We start from the raw sequence: 18,985 nt of genomic DNA, 5'->3' as shown, positions 1-18,985 counted from the left end.
GCACCATACTGTATATCATCCTCTTGATCTTTTTTAAGTTTTTTTTTTGTTTTCTTCTTTCTGGACTCCGTAGTGGCCAACTGTGCTGCATACTCTGCTTTACCAGTGCAAACTTTGTCCATCTATTCAAATTCTCTGATGCAGTTTGCTCCAGAATTAATTCCCATATGTTGTAGCACTTTCACGCTTCCAATGTTGCCATCATTAAAAGCAATAACAGCATGACTGACCCCCACTTTAGTGTCTTCATTACAAGAAAAACATTTTTTGGTCTACATCTAAATCTACATCCATACTCCTCAAGCCACCTGACGGTGTAGGGTACCTTGAGTACCTCTATTGGTTCTCCCTTCTATTCCAGTCTCGTATTGTTCATAGAAAGAAGGATTGTCGGTATGCCTCTGTGCGGGCTCTAATCTCTCTCATTTTATCCTCATGGTCTCTTCGTGAGATATACGTAGGAGGGAGCAATATACTGCTTGACTCCTCAGTGAAGGTATCTTCTCGAAACTTCAACAAAAGCCCATACCGAGCTACTGAGCGTCTCTCCCCCAGAGTCTTCCACTGGAGTTTATCTAACATCTCCGTAATGCTTTCATGATTACTAAATGATCCTATAACGAAGCATGCTGCTCTCTGTTGGATCTTCTCTATCTCTTCTATCAACCCTATCTGGTACGGATCCCACACTGCTGAGTAGTATTCAAACAGTGGGGGAACAAGTGTACTGTAACCTAATTCCTTTGTTTTCAGATTGCATTTCCTTAGGATTCTTCCAATGAATCTCAGTCTGGCATCTGATTTACCGACGATCAACTTTATATGATCATTCCATTTTAAATCACACTTAATGCATACTCTCAGATAATTTATGGAATTAACTGCTTCCAATTGCTGACCTGCTATATTGTAGCTAAATGATATGGGATCTTTCTTTCTATGTATTCGCAGCACATTACACTTGTCTACATTGAGATTCAATTGCCATTCCCTGCACCATGCATCAATTCGCTGCAGATCATCCTGCATTTCAGTACAATTTTCCATTGTTGCAACCTCTCGATATACCACAACATCATCCGCAAAAAGCCTCAGTGAACTTCTGATGTCATTCACAAGGTCATTTATGTATATTGTGAATAGCAACGGTCCTACGACACTCCCCTGCAGCACTCCTGAAATCACTCTTACTTCGGAAGACTTCTCCCCATTGAGAATGACAGGCTGCGTTCTGTTATCTATCAACTCTTCAATACAATCACATAATTGGTCTGATAGTCCATATGCTCTTACTTTGTTCATTAAACGATTGCGGGGAACTGTATCAAACGCCTTGCGGAAGTCAAGAAACACAGCATCTACCTGGGAACTCGTGTCTATGGCCCTCTGAGTCTCGTGGACGAATAGCGCGAGCTGGGTTTCACACGATCGTATTTTTCGAAACCCATGCTGATTCCTACGGAGTAGATTTCTAGTTTACAGAAAAGTCATAATACTCGAACATAATACATGTTCTAAAATTCTACAACTGATCGACGTTAGAAATATAGGTCTGTAGTTCTGCACATCTGTTCGACGTCCCTTCTTGAAAATGGGGATGACCTGTGCCCTTTTCCAATTCTTTGGAACGCTATGCTCTTGTAGAGACCTACGGTACAGTGCTGCAAGAAGGGGGGCAAGTTCCTTCGCATACTATGTGTAAAATTGAACTGGTATCCCATCAGGTCAGCGGCCTTTCCTCTTTTGAGTGATTTTAATTGTTTCTCTATCCCTCTGTCATCTATTTCAATATCTACCATTTTGTCATCTGTGCGACAATCTAGAGAAGGAACTACAGTACAATCTTCCTCTGTGAAACAGTTTTGGAAAAAGACATTTAGTATTTCGGCCTTTAGTCCATCATCCTCTGCTTCAGTACCTTTTTGGTCACAGAGTGTCTGGACATTTTGTTCTGATCCACCTACCACTTTGACATAAGAGCAAAATTTCTTAGGATTTTCTGCCAAGTCAGTACATAGAACTTTACTTTCGAATTCATTTAACGCCTCTCGCATGGCCCTCCTCACATTACATTTCGCTTCCCGTAATTTTTGTTTGTCTGCAAGGTGTTGGCTATGTTTATGTTTGCTGCGAAGTTCCCTTTGCTTCCGCAGCAGTTTTCTAACTCGGTTGTTGTACCACGCTGGCTCTTTTCCATCTCTTACGATATTGCTTGGCACATACTCATCTAACGCATATTGTACAATGGTTTTGAACTTTGTCCACTGATCCTCAACACTATCTGTACTTGAAACAAAACTTTTGTGTTGAGCTGTTAGGTACTCTGAAATCTGATTTTTGTCACTTTTGCTAACCAGAAAAATCTTCGTACCTTTTTTTAATATTTCTATTTACAGCTGAAATCATCGATGCAGTAACCGCTTTATGATCGCTGATTCCCTGTTCTGCGTTAACTGTTTCAAATAGTTCAGGTCTGTTTGTCACTAGAAGGTCTAATATGTTATCGCCATAAGTCAGTTCTCTGTTTAACTGCTCAAGGTAGTTTTCAGATAAAGCTCTTAAAAAATTTCACTGGATTCTTTGTCCCTGCCACCCGTTATGAAAGTTTGAGTCTCCCAGTCTATATCCAGCAAATTAAAATCTCCACCCAGAACTATAACATGGTGGGCAAATCTACTCGAAATATTTTCCAAATTATCCTTCAGGTGCTCAGCCACAACAGCTGCTGAGCCAGGGGTCCTATAGAGACATCCAATTACCATGTCTGAGCCTGCTTTAACCGTGACCTTCACCCAAATTATTTCACATTTCGGATCTCTGTCAATTTCCTTCGATACTATTGCACTTCTTATCGCTTTAAACATGCCTCCCCCTTCACTGTCCAGACTGTCTCTGTGGTATACATTCCCATCTGAGTTTAGAATTTCATTACTGTTTACATCTGGTTTCAGCCTACTTTCTGTCCCTAGCACTATGTGGGCATTGTGACCGTTTATTAATGAGAGCAGTTCTGGGACCTTTCTATAGACGCTCCTGCAGTTTACTATTAGCACATTAATATTGTTATTCCCTGTTGCATTTTGTCTACTCCTACCTTGCCGCATCTCAGGAGGTGTCTTGTCGGGCCTAGGGAGGGAATTCTCTAACCTAACAAACCCACATGTGCACTCCACACATACTCCGCTACCCTTGTAGCCGCTTCCTGCATGTAGTGCACGCGTGACCTATTCAGGGGGACCCTACATTTCTCCACCCGATAGCGGAGGTCGAGAAATTTGCACCCCAAATCTCCGCAGAATCGCCTGAGCCCCTGGTTTAAGCCTTCCACTCGGCTCCAAACCAGAGGACCACTATCGGTTCTGGGAACGATACTACAAATAGCTAGCTCAGATTCCACCCCACGAGGCTTTCCGCCTTCACCAACTCCGCTAACCGCCTGTACGAACTAAAGATGACCTCTGAACCCAGACGGCAGGAGTCATTGGTGCCGACATGAGCAACAATTTGCAGTCGGGTGCACCCAGTGCTCTCTATCACTGCCAGCACGGCCTCCTCCACATCTCGGATGAGACCCCCGGCAAGCAGACAGAGTGAACACTGACCTTCTTCCCTGACCTTTCCGCTATTTCCCTAAGGGGCTCCATCACCCGCCAAACGTTGGAGCTCCCAATAACTAATATACCCCTCCCCCCATGTGCCTGCTCGGACCTTGCTGAAGGAGTGGCCACATGTCCACTCACAGGCAGAACGGGCGATGCCACACAGCCAGCCTCCACACTGACCCTCCACCTCATGCGCCGCGAATGCCGCTGAACCCACCATTCCCCTTGGGAAGAGGGTGGCCCAACCGCGCCCGGTACCCGCAAAGATGTCTTGAAAGCAGGGTCAGTGGGTGAAGCATGTAACACCTGGGGTGTACCATGCAACGCACCAGACTCCCCACTGCCGCTACACTCTGAGGCAGCAGCCTGAAGACGGCTAACCGCGGATTCAACACATTCAGCTGTTCGCGAACAGTGGCCAGCTCCTCCTGTGTCCGTACACAGCAGTCACACATCCTATCCATCCTGAGAAATCAATTTACTGTAGAGAGTTAATCAACTTATAACTAGACTGCTAATTCACTAAAGGCGGCTGATAGTTGACTAAACTGTGGTTACTAGACACTTCCTGTAGAAAACAATGAAAATAGCACTACCTGTCTCTGGACTGTATTGAAAACAAACACTAGCACTACTGGCACTATGGCTGACTAAACGGACTCTCTCTGACTGTATTCAAAACAAACACGAAATCTATGGAACACTATTACTAGCACCCAACAATTAAAGCTTCCTAAAAGCAAAAACACACGGAAAAAGAAGTGACAAGTAAGAAAAATAGAGTTAATACTTAAATTAGCATAGCTCGCTGCACAGCAGACGTGACGCAGACGGCAGTTACGACGACACTGACACTATAAGATTATTGAACAACTCATTGGGATTTTGAGTCTGACAATGCAGACACTTCTTCAATAATTCAGGATTGCCAGGTCTCTGTAAACAGGTTTTATGATATCCACAACTGCTGCTGGGATAGAATATTTATGGCTGTATGACCTGTTTGAGTACTGGGCATTGTGGTAATTGCACCATGAACCAGATCTAGGAGGGCAAATATGGTGTACTGGTTTATCATCAGCTGACAGTCTCTGGAAGAAGGTAGCCTATACTGCCTGCTTCATTTTCAACAAATCCTCAGTATTATTTCCAATGGCAACCTCATAATACTGTTGTAGTTCATCAATCATTTTCTCTGTCAGCCTGCTTCTTATGGTCTTACCACCTGAAAGTTTCTTGTCTCTCAAACTTTGTTTCAACTTCCTCAATCTGGTACCCATCCTCTTCTGGACATGACCAACACATTCCAGTTCTGTGATAAGCTTCTCACCATAAGGCTGAGTGGCTACTACACTGTTATATGCATTTGAGTCTGCATAACCTAAGAACTTAGTGTAACACACTCCCCTTTAGTTTACAGATCGATTATAAATTTCAACAGCTGCACAGGCCTCCGTACGACTAGTTGTCCTTCATAATTTCTGTCACAGATATGCCCTTCCTCATTCGCTGATTTATACTTATAACAATGTTTGGTTAAAATCTGGAAATCTATTAGCTTTCCAGTATCCACACTGGTCACTGTAGCAACAGAATTCTTAGAACTGCAGCTGCGCTTCTACTAAGTGCCCCAAAAGCTACTGATATGTCAATCATACCATCGTTTATTTCAGCAGCTTCATTTGCAGCACCCTTAATTGACTCACATGCAGTGGATTTCACAGCAGCTCCAATAAATCCTGCATACTTGTCCATTTTACAAAGTGGGCGTGGCATATACATCACGACACACATTGTTTCTGCTGCAGTGTGTCCTTTGCCAATAGCTCTCAATCCATAAAACCACCTAACATTTATTTCAAAATAATTATCTTTACACTTATCAGAATTCCAAAATGAATGAGTATATTTACAACTGGCAGAATTAATGATAAGTTTCCTGGCTAGTCCATTTGATACCTCAATGTCTTCATGTAAACTAACTGGCCCTCCACATACATACAGCACACACATTCACATAACACCCCTGTTAGGATGCGTAAATGTATCAGAATATAACCTAACCTACCGTTTACATGAGTTTTGTTTTGAGATAACTGTGTTATCACTATGTTTCATTTTAATCTTCGAAGCACTAATGGGTGTTTCTCTAGATACTCATGAGTTTGCCAGTATTTCATTGTCTGCAACTTCACACACCACATGCTGAACACAATGTTTCTCTTTATTCAAATATTTATTACCATGAAACCCACATTTCTTAAAAACACTTCATTTTGGAGTCATACTTTTTGAGAGATTTACCAGTCTATTCGTCACTTTTCCTCGGAAAAACGTTAGCACTTCGATATACAAAACATGTTTATACTATGAAAAGATACGATACTATTTTTGACAGTGCTACCAATACAAACACATAATTTAACCTTTATAACACAGCAATCCACAGCTTTCTACAGGGTAGTCCATTGATAGTACCCGGGCCAAATATCTCACGAAATAAGCATGAAATGAAAAAACTACAAAGAACGAAATTCGTCTAGCTTGAAGGGAGAAACCAGATGGCGCTATGGTTGGCCTGCTAGATGGCACTGCCATAGGTCAAACTCATATCAACTGCATTTTTTAAAAATAGGAACCCCCATTTTTTATTACATATTCATGTAGTACGTAAAGAAATGTGAATGTTTTAGCTGGACCACTTTTTCACTTTGTAAAATGGTTCAAATGGCTCTGAGCACTATGGCACTTAACTTCTGAGGTCATCAGTCCCCTAGAACTTAGAACTACTTAAACCTAACTAACCTAAGGACATCACACACATCCATGCCCAAGGCAGGATTCGAACCTGCGACTGTAGCGGTCGCGCGTTTCCAGACTGTAGCGCCTAGCACCGCTCGGCCACTCCGGCCAGCTGCTGTAATAGTCACAAACATATAAGTATGTGGTATCACATAACATTCCGCCAGTGCGAATGGTATTTGCTTCGTGATACATTACCCGTGTAAAAATGGACCATTTACCAATTGCGGAAAAGGTCGATATCGTGTTGATGTATGGCTATTGTGATCAAAATGCCCAAGGGGCGTGTGCTATGTATGCTGCTCGGTATCCTGGACGACATCATTGAAGTGTCCGGACCATTCGCCGGATAGTTACATTATTTAAGGAAACAGGAAGTGTCCAGCCACATGTGAAACATCAACCACGACCTGCACGACCTGCAACAAATGATGATGCCCTAGTAGGTGTTTTAGCTGCTGGGGCAGCTAATCCACACATCAGTAGCAGACAAATTGCGCGAGAATTGGGAATCTCAAAAACGTCGGTGTTGAGAATGCTACATCAACATCGATTGCACCCATACCATATTTCTATGCACCAGGAATTGCATGGCGATGACTTTGAATGTCATGTACAGTTCTGCCACTGGGCACAAGAGAAATTACGGGACGATGAAAGATTTTTTGCATGCGTTCTAATTAGCGATGAAGCATCATTCACCAACAGGGGTAACCTAAACCGCCATAATATGCACTATTGGGCAACGGAAAATCTACGATGGCAGCGACAAGTGGAACAGCAGCGACCTTGGCAGGTTAATGTATGGTGTGGCATTAAGGGAGGAAGGTTAATTGGCCCCCATTTTATCCATGGCAATCTAAATGGTGCAATGTATGCTGATTTCCTGCGTAATGTTCTACCAATGTTACTACTAGATGTTTCACTGCATGACAGAATGGCGATATACTTCCAACATGACGGATGTCCGGCACATAGTTTGCGTGCGGTTGAAGCAGTATTGAATAGCACATTTCATGACAGGCGGATTGGTCGTCAAAGCACCATACCATGGCCCGCACGTTCACCGGATCTGACGTCCCCGGATTTCTTTCTGTGGGGAAAGTTGAAGGATATTTGCTATCGTGATCCACCGACAATGCCTGACAACATGCGTCAGTACATTGTCAATGCATGTGCGAACATTATGGAAGGCGAACTACTCACTGTTGAGAGGAATGTCATTACACGTATTGCCAAAGGCATTGAGGTTGACAGACATCATTTTGAGCATTTATTGCATTAATGTGGTATTCACAGGTAATCACGCCATAACAGCATGCGTTCTCAGAAATGATAAGTTCACAAAGGTACATGTATCACATTGGAACAACAGAAATAAAATGTTCAAATGTACCTATGTTCTTTATTTTAATTTAAAAAACCTACCTGTTACCAACTGTTCGTCTAAAATTATGAGACATATGTTTGTGACTATTACAGCGCCATCTATCACAAAGCGAAAAAAGTGGTCCAACTAAAACATTCATATTTCTTTACGTATTACACGAATATGTAATAAAAATGGGGTTCCTATTTTAAAAAACAGAGTTGATATCAGTTTGAGCTATGGCAGCGCCTTATAGCAGGCCAACCATTGCGCCAGCTGGTTTCCCCCTTCGAGCTAGACAAATTTCGTTCTTTGTAGTTTTTTTGTTTGACACTTATTTCGTGAGATATTTGGCCTGGTCATGATCAATGGGCTACCCTGTATATAAAAAATTACCTATTTTATTAGGTCTTGAAGTAATGCATGTAAAAATTTTAACATTTTCAACTGGTGTAGATTATATTTTAGAAAATAAAATAAAATACTTCCCACGCAAGTTTATAAGTAATATACATATCATTTTATTTGGAAAATTGCAAATTTTATAATCAGATAAAAGCCCGAAAAAGTGAAAAAGAATGTTTTCCCCTTCTAACTCCCTTTAAAGTTATGGAAATGTGCAAGCTTTTGGAGCCAGTGGCTTCTTCTTCTGGCAGAAACAATGAAGGGGAAGGAAAAGGGAAGAAAGAAAAGGATTGTCAAGGTTTAGGAAATGGTTAGAGTTGCAGAAAAGCTGCAGAGAAACCCAGGCCAGGACAGACTTACTGAATGGGATGAGAAATATGTAACTAAACCAGTCTATCTCTCATACCACCAGCAGATGTGAAGTATTCTTGTGATTGGTAGTAAGTCATAAACATTAAATTATTTTCAATGTATGTTCATATGTAATACTGCACGTACCTTTGAGGTATCATTGGGCCCATTGAGAAGAGGATCAAAATCAGGCCACTGCTTTCTAATTATTTGGAGCATTTCACTAAATGAGACCATCTTCCCATCATTCCATTTGTTGCCGCTGGAAGGCATGTACTCAATAAATCTTACATCAAAATTTTTCTCTTTTGTTAACGCCACAAAACTGCACACTTCATCTTCATTAAAACCTCGCATTACAACACAATTTATCTGTGGAAGAAAGACACCATTAAAAACTTGGTATCAGATAAAGCATGGTTTAAACAGAGTTTGAAAGACTTTTTGATAGGCAACTCATCCTACTCTATAGATGAATATCTTAACAGTGGCTGTTAGGCCAGCTTAAATAAGACTGTCTGTTAGATTTCAGTTCTGAGAGCACTTTGTCATAACAGTCAAGATTATGTACTTTTTGTTTGATAAATTTATTAATAGTGCATAACAATTTTTCAGTTTGACAGTGTATCAATTCTAAACATATTAGCTGTTCCAGTTTGTATTGCATTCACCTAGTTTGACAATCTCCTGACAAATGATCAGGGTATTCAAATGTTTTATATTTTTTATGTTATACTTTCTGGCATGTTACTCACCCATGAGAATCATATCATGTTTTGAGTCTTGGAACAAAAGCTGAATCTAATCTAATCTAACCTACAAAATAATGGTTCTACAAGTCTGCTGTTATATTTGTATACCTCACTGATTCTGTAAAATTAATCTTTTTCTCTCTTTTTAGAGAATGTGGGAATTTATCTTAGCATGCCAAGCTGTTAACCTTCTTAACAATTTACGAAAATTAAGCTACATACATCTCCAATCTTTTTCCCCACTCCAACGCACACATCTTTTGCTGAAGGTATTATTTTAACTATCACATTAAATTAAGAAGCTTTCTTGAAACTGTGCTGCCATTTGTGAAACAAAGTTAAAAGTGTTCTCAAGATAAAAGGTCTTCACAAAAGGAGCATTTAGTATCTGTGCAGGTGGTAACACTGACAGCCTTCATATAAACAAGCCCAAATGGTAGAACATCCTGCTTTACACATACACGCAATGGCAGAAAAAAGGAAAAGAGCACACCTTTCATTCAAGCATTGAATATATAAACTGATGAGACAAAACACTATGACTTCCTGTTTGATAATGTGTTTGTCCACTGTTGGAACACAATACAGCAGTGATTTTGTGTGGGACAAGTTCAACAAATTTCAGGTATGTTCCCAGCATTATGTGAGGTATGTTCCCAGCATTATGCAGCACCGCATGTCTAAGCACAGGTCATGTAATTCCCATAAATTGGAGATCAGTGGTTTCTGGGTGCAGAACTGGTATCTGATAGCATCACAGATGTATTCCATCAGATTCAGAAGGGGTGAATTTGATTCTGGCCTCGTGACACTGAAAGTCATATTGTTGAAACATGTCACCTTCATTAGGGACAGGGTGCGGACAGTGCACAATAATGTTCACACAGAACAAATCTGTTATGGAGCCTTCAGTTACTACCACAGGACCCACAGAAGACCAGGTGAATGTCCTCCATATCATAATATTGCTCCCACTGGCCTAAGTCTGTAGCAAAGTGCACCCTTCAAGCACCAATTCACTCAGTTGACAGTGTATGTGCACAAAACCGTCAAGCAGGTGTAATGCGAAACACGAATGATTCAACCAGATGACACATTTCTATTGATTCACTGCCCAATCTCAATGCTCCTGAGCCACAGAAATTGTAATTCAACAGTGTTGTCAACATGGGAACATACAGGGGTTGTCTGCAGCAGATCCCTATGTTTAACAATGTGCAATGAATGGTGTGCTCTGAAATACTCGAGCTTCCACCAGCACTGTGTCATCAGACCTGCCACAGAAATTAGCTTCCTCAACCGAATGTCATCTTTTTCAAAGGAACCATCCCAGAATTTGTCTTAAATCATTTAGGGAAATCAAGGAAAACCCAAATATTGGTGGCCCGATGGGACTCGGGTCCGTTGTCCTCTCGAAGGCAAGTCCACTGCCTGACCACTGTGGTGGCATGACCTAGTCTTAATTAAGCCAGAAAATCTTGGGAAATGCTGACAGATTTAAGATATAACAATTTAAAACAATCCTTTCATGAATTTCACTACAATTTTCTGCTCTTTTGAAAAACAATTTCTTTTGACTGTTTTGATGTTGTTTAGTATGTTTAAATAATGATGGCAGTCTCTATAAAAGGGCAGTTCGGCTTTTAAGTTTAGTTATACTGTTTTAAACTACATCCTTCATCTATTTGTCCACCCAGAAGTGCTATAGGATATAACTTGAAGACTATGGTGAGGTGGTGGGGGACAGTCATGTGTTGAGGAGGAGGTGCTGCCAGAAATGAAGTGTGTGCGGTGACGTTATTGACACTGCATACAGGGAGAATAAAAATACTCTATTCCATATTCATTCACGATCTACGTCTGGCCCCCATATGGTTTTACTTTTCTCCAATAAGAAAAAAGAAATTGTCAGTAACTGTCTCTATAAGGTCTTAAAAGGAAACAAACAATAGAAAATCTAGGCTGGAATAATGACCATATTATAAAAAAGATACATTGCTATTCACTGTATACAGGAAATATTAGGTCACAGACAAGCACAACAAAAAGACTACTATACACGTAAGCTTTCGATCAGAAAGTCTTCTTCCTAAGTGGACAAAACACACACACACACACACACACACACACACACACACACATGACCGTTCTTTCTCCCATGATGCGCAGTTGCTCCCAGTCTGGCCCTAGCAGCCAGAGACAGTGGTCATGTATGTGTGATCTGCATTTGCGCGTGTGTGTGTGTGTGTGTGTGTGTGTGTGTGTGTGTGTGTGTGTGTGTGTGGGAATGGGGGGGGGGGGGGTTTGCACCAAAAGCTTACGTGTTTAATAGGTGGTGTTTCCCCCCCCCCCCCCCCCTCCCCTGCTTGCAACACAACATCTACACTATACAGTGAGTGCCAATCTATCCTTTTCATAATACTGTTGTTACCACCTTGCCAAGAGGCATATTGTGGAGTAATCCGAAGGGCTCTACTAATTTGTACAAGAGGAAGGAGAGCACAATCTCAATGTAAGTTTTTAGAAAACTGGTATGTGCATTACTTCTGCAAACCTTTCAGAAAGGACACGGTATGCACTTCATTCAGCAAGATGAGTAATAAACAATATTAGCAATACTGCATCAAACTTGTTCACTTTCATCTTTGGATTAAACATTCGATTTCAGAGAGTACAGAATTTGGCAGAATCAAATTTTGGGGATATGTGGAACTGGGACATGGCATATTTTTTACCCATTCAACAAACTAAGCACTGCTGATTGCTACTTTTATTGTGTCTGCTGCTGCAATGCATATAAGAAACTGTAAGTGCAGCATCTATGATGGAATAAAATGTTATACAAATGAAACAAACAGGTACAGTGAAATAGAGTAGTATGGCTCATCATTTCGGTCTCACAGATTAGCAGGTGTTGACTTGAAAGATAATACTTAAGAAGTTGAATCCAAAGGAGAGGATGTACCGTATTTACTCAAATCTAAGCCGCATTTTTTCCGGTTTTTGTAATCCAAAAAACCGCCTGCGGCTTAGAATCGAGTGCAAAGCAAGTGGAAGTTCTGAAAAATGTCAGTAGGTGCTGCCACAACTAACTTTTGCCGTCGAATATGTGTAATGCTACACAGGCATGCCTCGTAGGCACAAAGATAAATACTGGCGCTAAAACCTCTGCGTCAGTAAATAAATTAAAAAAAAAAGGTGGAAGACGATTTTCATACATTATCCAATGAAGTAAATATAAATTCCGTATTGTTCATCTTCGAATGTAGCAGAACTTCAATGTATTACGAAAATCCGACAGGCAAGACTGTTTCGGATGTTTGTCAATATGGCCAACTCTACGTTCTGAATTTTTTCCTACCTGTGAGAAGAGATGGTTGCTTATAGGAACCTGATGAAATGTGAATCACATGCAGTATTGTCTTCATCATAAGAGTAATACGAATATAAACATGTTGCCACGTATTCTTTCGTGTTTGCTGCTATCTTATTTAAATCCTGTCTGCCTAATAAACTACGAAACTAGAGTGAGACAACAGCAAATGCGGAAGAATATACGTATCGTGTCATGTTTATATTCATATTATTCTTATGCCTAATAGTGATACAGTCAGAAATGAAGCACGGCAACTGACTAGATTTTTAAATCTAAGATGACTCTAATTTCTGTGCAGAATTTGATGTACTAAAGAAGCAGCCGCAAAGATTTTCAAATGGAGATAAATTTTCGCCTAACTCTCGTTCAGAACATGTTCTATCATACGCAGTCTATTATTTGGTTCTTGTTGATCATTATCAAAGAAAGCAGCAGTGTAAGTAACAACAAATAGTAGTCTTTTGCCATTGTTTCGCTAATGAGACGATTTCTCTCTCTTTTTTTTTTTTTTTTTTTAATTGTAGGCAGTGGTAGCGTGCATAAAAGCAAGCCATGCCGCGAGCGACGACAGGCTGCAAACACGCACTATCAGAATGCGACAAACAATGCATGACACAGTACAGTAATGTATTTTCAGCTTAGAGTGACATAAACGCCTATAACAAGGAAAACGGCACTTATCAGATCAAAGAAAAATAAGCAATTGATTCAAACCAGACGAAGCACGTGAAAAAGGAAGGGTACCAGTATAAATACGGACGGAGCGCCTGATGCATAGCAAAGGCTACCTGGTAAAGCTTAAGTGCTTAGCTTACGACTCGAACCAAACTACTGTAGCTGTATCGTCATTCATTCAACCTAATTTGTGTCTCATATTACAATGGACCGACTTTGTTTCGATTTGGAGGTGCGGCCTAAAACTTTTCTCTCCCCTTGAACTTTGAGTCTCAAATTTCAGGTGCGGCTTAGATTCGGGAATTTTTTTTTCCTTCCTTTATTTCGAGTCTCATTTTTCAGGTTTGAGTGCGGGTTAGATTTGAGTAAATACGGTAGGTGGTATTTCAACTAATTCTGACTATGAAATAAAACAAAGTACAGCAGGGAGCTCTGACGAATCAAAGGGCAGCGATGAAGATTCTGATGAATAGTAAAGTATGAGTTAAGAAATAAGATGCTACTGAGACCGTAAATTTTTGTTGTGTTGATGAATCTGTTAACAAACATATTCAAAAATGCACTGAAACATTGGCACATGTAGTGTTGGGAGGTGATAAACTGTCAATACTGTTAGAGGAGCTACGTATTTCTTGCTGTTCTACTCCTACATGACACTGTATCTGAAGGTATAGAATGAATCTTCACTGGCTAGAGAAATGGGTAACACAATTTTACAAGTCTCTGCTGTCATGTAATCTCTTCAGGGAAATCATGACTGTACTAAGATTCGGTTTGTGGTTGACAAGGTCAGAATCATTAAGAAATGCAAGGCAGCTACCATGTCAGTCCTAGAAGAGAGAGACGTAGCAAACTGTCAAAGCATGTACATTCCCGGTCCATATGTTTGTGGTGATGTACTAACCAAGTAATACTGAAGTGTGATCCAAGTCGCACAAATATGGCTTTAATAATAACCTCCGAACAATATGCCTCTAAGGACTCAACAAGACACAGAACACTGATGTGCACATTACAAACTAGAATCACACAGAGAGACAGTCAGCACTGTTCCACACCTATATATGTGCGAGTCGCCAGCAGATGGCACGGCAGGGACCGCGCCACATGCTTGGCTCCCAGAGACGGCCTCCAGCAGCCAGCCTGCTATGATCAGTGGGTGACCAATTTAAAGACGCATGTACGGCAACACCACTCTCAGTGCATTCACACTGACACGTACTAGTAGCACGATACAGCAGTGATGAGCAGTAGTACCCCTCCTGTCTTGCGCGCCTTTTATCTGGCTCTACAATTTACTTTCCTAGACACAGACAAATGCCTGATCCTCCTAATTCAATTTGCTCTGCAGACTATTTAAAATTCACAAAGAAAAAGGAGCCACAATTGCACTTTGTGTGCCAGTTACTTTCCAATACATTGGCACCAGCTGATCTTATTTAAGAATACTCAACTTTCATAGCCATACTTACAGCACATCCTTTGCTTCCTGGCCTAAATCCAAGTTAACTACCAGCCCCCCTGCCCCCCCCCCCCCACACACACACACACCCCTCCCCCACCCCTCCCCCCCACCCCTCTCCCCCCTTCCCAATCAGCTAGTTGTGTGCTGTTATCTCACGTCACACCCTAGTCTATGAGTGCCCAGCTGTCTGTCGCCTGACCCCTCTACTTGCACCCCTAGCTAGCCCACAGATGGCTCCCCACTCTCCCACGAGCCACTAAATGTTTCCCTCCAAACCCCTCCCATCTCTCTCCATCCCTCACATTGCCTCAACCCACCCCATCCTACCCCACTCTAAAGCCCCACCTCACTCCAGAACACTCACCATGGGCCAGTAAAGAGCTGGCAGTTGAGCGACCACAACATAAGGAGACATGCATGCGCATGTGAGTGTGTGTGTGTGTGTGTGTGTGTGTGTGCGTGAGCGCATGTTTTCCCTACAGCTAGAAAAAGAAAGTGCATTCTGGAACCTCGCCAAGCAACGTACCTTTTAGTTTGGAAGGTAGAAGACGAGGTACTGGTGGAAGTAAAGCTGTGAGGACGGGTCGTGAGTCGTGCATGGATAGCTCAGATGGTAGAGCACTTGCCCACAAAAGGCAAAGGTCCCAAGTTTGACTCTTAGTCCGGCACACACTTTTAATCTGCCAGGAAGTTTCATATCAGTGCACACTCCACTGCACAGTGAAAATCTCATTCTACATACCTTTTGTTTGTGTGCCTATCGATGAGACAGTGCTTCTGCCTTTTGGTGAGCCATCTGCTTTATTCCTAAATAATTCGTAATTTTCAACAGAAACTTTCCGTACGTTATTATTGCATCCTACATTACAATATGCAATTTCCACAATATGTGGTCATCTGTGAATATAATGGGGGTAACAACTGTAGGAGACAAAAAACTGACTGCAGTAAGCAAGTTCAAGTTATCGTATGCTGCAGTAGTTACGCAGAGGTGAAGAGGGTCACACAGGATAGGCTAGCATGGGCAACTCAATGAAACCAATCTTCAGATGGAAGATCACAACAATAAAAACATTTGATTCAGCATACACAAGACTCCAAACAGCGTACACAACCTGTATGCTCAGAAACACAGAAAATCATATTGGTTCCATCAGCAGGAAACTTCAGCCCGTAATTGTTATGGAACACTGCGGCGATTTTGTTCATTAATAAAACCCAAAACTGGGGAGTAATAAGAGAGTATTGTTGTAACTTCTTATCAACCTGGTTACCAAAATACATATTAAGAAGACTGGTAAATTGTTATTTTAAAGGGGTCACTCCAAAGCGCCACGAAAGTATTTGAGCAATGTATAAAATTATAGAATCGGTGCACAATATTGAAAGCCTATCTACATTATCTATATCTGCATGACTAGTCTGTAATTCACAATTAAATGCTGGCAGAGGGTTCAGAGAACCACCCTCAACCTATTTATCTACCATTACACTCCCCTACAGCATTTGAGGAAAAACAAACACTTCAATATTTCCGTACAAGCTCTCATTTCTCTTATTTTATTACAATGACCATTTCTCCCTATGTAAGAGGGCTCTAACAAAATATTTTCACATTCGGAGGAGAAAGTTGATGATTGAAATTTTAAGAACCTGCTCCAGCAAAATGCTTTTCCTTTGATGACTGCCACCCCAATTCACATGTGATATCTGTGGCATGCACTTTTCTGTTTCCCAATAATACAAAATGAGCTGCCTTTCTATGAACTTTTAAATGATGTCCTCTGTCAGTCCTATCTGGTAAGGATCTCACACCATGCAGAATACTCCAAAAGAGGACAGACAAGTATAGTTGTAGATAGTCTCTTTAGTAATCCTAATCTTCTAAATGTTTTACTATTAAATCACAGTCTTTTGTTTGCTTTCCCACCGCATTATCTATGTGAGCATTCCAATTTAAGTTATTTGTAAATGTAATTCCTAAGTATTCAGTAGACTTCACAGCCTTTAGATCTGCGTGAATTATAATGTAATCAAAATTTAGTAGATGCCTTTTACTACTCATGCGGATGACATAAAAAATTTTTTTATTTAAGGTCAGTTACCACTTTTTGCATCATATGGATAGGTAGCCTAAATCATTTTGCAGTTCGTTTTGATCATCTGATCGCTTTACAAGACAGTAAATGATTTGCAAGACTAAATGATAGCATCATCTAATAGGACTGCTCAGATTCTCTCTTAAATTGTTAATGTAGATCGGCAACAGCAGGTGGTCTATAACACTTCCTTGAGGAATGTCAGATATCACTTCTGTTTTACTTGACAATTTTCCATCAATTACTATGAACTGTGACCTTTCTGACAGGAAACCACACATCCAGTTGCACAACTGAGACAATACACCATAGGCACACAATATTATTACAAATGCTTGTGAGGAACTGTTTCAAAAAGTCTTCTGGAAATCTACAAATATGGAATCAATTTGAGAGCCCCAGTCGACAGCACTTATTACTTTGTGTGACTAAAGAGCTAGCTGTGTTTTAAAAGGTCAATATTTCTGAATCTATCTTGGCTATTTATCAATGAATCATTATCTTTGAGATAATTCATAATATTCAAACACAATATATGTTCCAAAATCTAATGCAAATCAACATTTGTGATATGAGTCTGTTATTTAGTAGATTACTCCTCTTTCCTTTCTTGAGCATTGGTGTGACCTGAGCAACTTTTCAGTCTCTAGGTATGGATCTTTATCAAATGAGCGACTATATATGATTTCTAATGGAGCTATTGTATCAACATTCTCTGAAAGAAACATAAATGCTTTATGACACTGAGGAGAGCTACTACTAAGTTACTCACAGTTGCAGTTGTTCTTGATTTGAATACTGCAATAATAACTTTGTTGTCTTTGGTGAAGAAATTTCAGAAATCCGTGTTTAGTAACACGTTTAGTAGCACTGCCATCAGTAACATTACCACAGCTATTGCGCAGTGAAGGTATTGGTTGTGTCTTGCCATTGGTGTACTACACATGCAACCAGAACCTCTTTGGATTTTCTTCCAGATTTCAAAACGAAGTTTCACTATGGGAACTATTAAAGACATCTTGCACTGAAACCCACTCTAAGTTTCGAGCTTCAGTAAAACATCGCTAATCTCGAAGATTTTACATTCTTTTAAATTTTGACATGCTTGTTTTCACTGCTTCTGCAGCTGAGTTTTGACATATTTTGTGCACCACCATTTTAATTTATTTGGTATCCTTTCAATTTATTTGGTATATATCTCTTAATTGATGTCGATACTATTTCTCTGAATTTAAACCATCTCTGGTCTACACTTACATAGTCAGACTTGAAGGAGTAGAGACTTAGTAGAGACCGTCTCCTTGGAAGGCATCAACTTAATTTTTATCTGCTTTCTGATTAAATGCCCTATTGTGTAGGGCTAAAAATTAATAGAGATAAGGCAAACAGAATGTGCAAAGTAAGTGGAAATTACTCGTCTCTTCCCCGATTACAGTGCAATAGAAGATACTACAAGATGTTGACAGATTGCCATATCTCGGTAGCTTTATATGTAATAATGAGGTCACAGATGCAGAAATCACCAGCAGAACTGGAAAATCAGTCCATATGGCAATTAGGTCTGTAATATGTCAACAAAGCTTTGACTGTACTCCTTTATTGTTTATATGTGTGAGTCTTGGAAAATGTCAGTAAAATCAGCACACAGTCTCCATATTTTTCACCAACAATGCTAGAGATGAATTCTGAAGATGTCAACCCAACCAAGTTACAAATGATGAAGTGCTGAGAATACGAGGTCTACACAGCCTGCACAAAATTATTGTTGAAAGAAGACTGAAGATTGCAGGTTATGTTCTACGCATGTAAGGTGGAAGAATCCCAAAATCAACACTGTTGTGGAAATCAATGGACAGATACAGATGTACAGGAAGACCTTTTAACACCTGGAACTTTTGCAATGAATCTTCAATCCATGGACACAAACTTGAAGGAAGGTGAGAACTTGGCAGCTGATCAAGTGAACTAGTGGAAACCAGTTCCTTGTATGGTACACAGCAAATCTGAGTAAGTTAGTAAGTAAGTAAGTAAGTAAAGTAAGTACAACTGGGGATTTTGCAAAACTGTTGCATGATCGATATTATTGTCT

At 40.5% G+C, this 18,985-nt stretch overlaps 1 protein-coding gene across 1 annotated transcript in view; it reads right to left on the bottom strand.

Annotated features, from left to right (window-relative positions):
* LOC126460181 (molybdenum cofactor biosynthesis protein 1-like) overlaps window positions 1-18,985 on the bottom strand; it is a 95,117-nt gene that overhangs the window by 41,104 nt on the left and 35,028 nt on the right. Inside the window, exon 4 of the mRNA XM_050095906.1 lies at window positions 8,677-8,901. Within this exon, the coding sequence (XP_049951863.1) occupies window positions 8,677-8,901 (225 nt within the window). The remainder of the gene's footprint in view (window positions 1-8,676; window positions 8,902-18,985) is intronic.

This window comes from Schistocerca serialis, chromosome 1 (assembly GCF_023864345.2).
Source record: "Schistocerca serialis cubense isolate TAMUIC-IGC-003099 chromosome 1, iqSchSeri2.2, whole genome shotgun sequence".
NCBI lineage: Eukaryota > Metazoa > Arthropoda > Insecta > Orthoptera > Acrididae > Schistocerca > Schistocerca serialis.
This window is presented reverse-complemented; position numbering and strand designations above follow the sequence as displayed.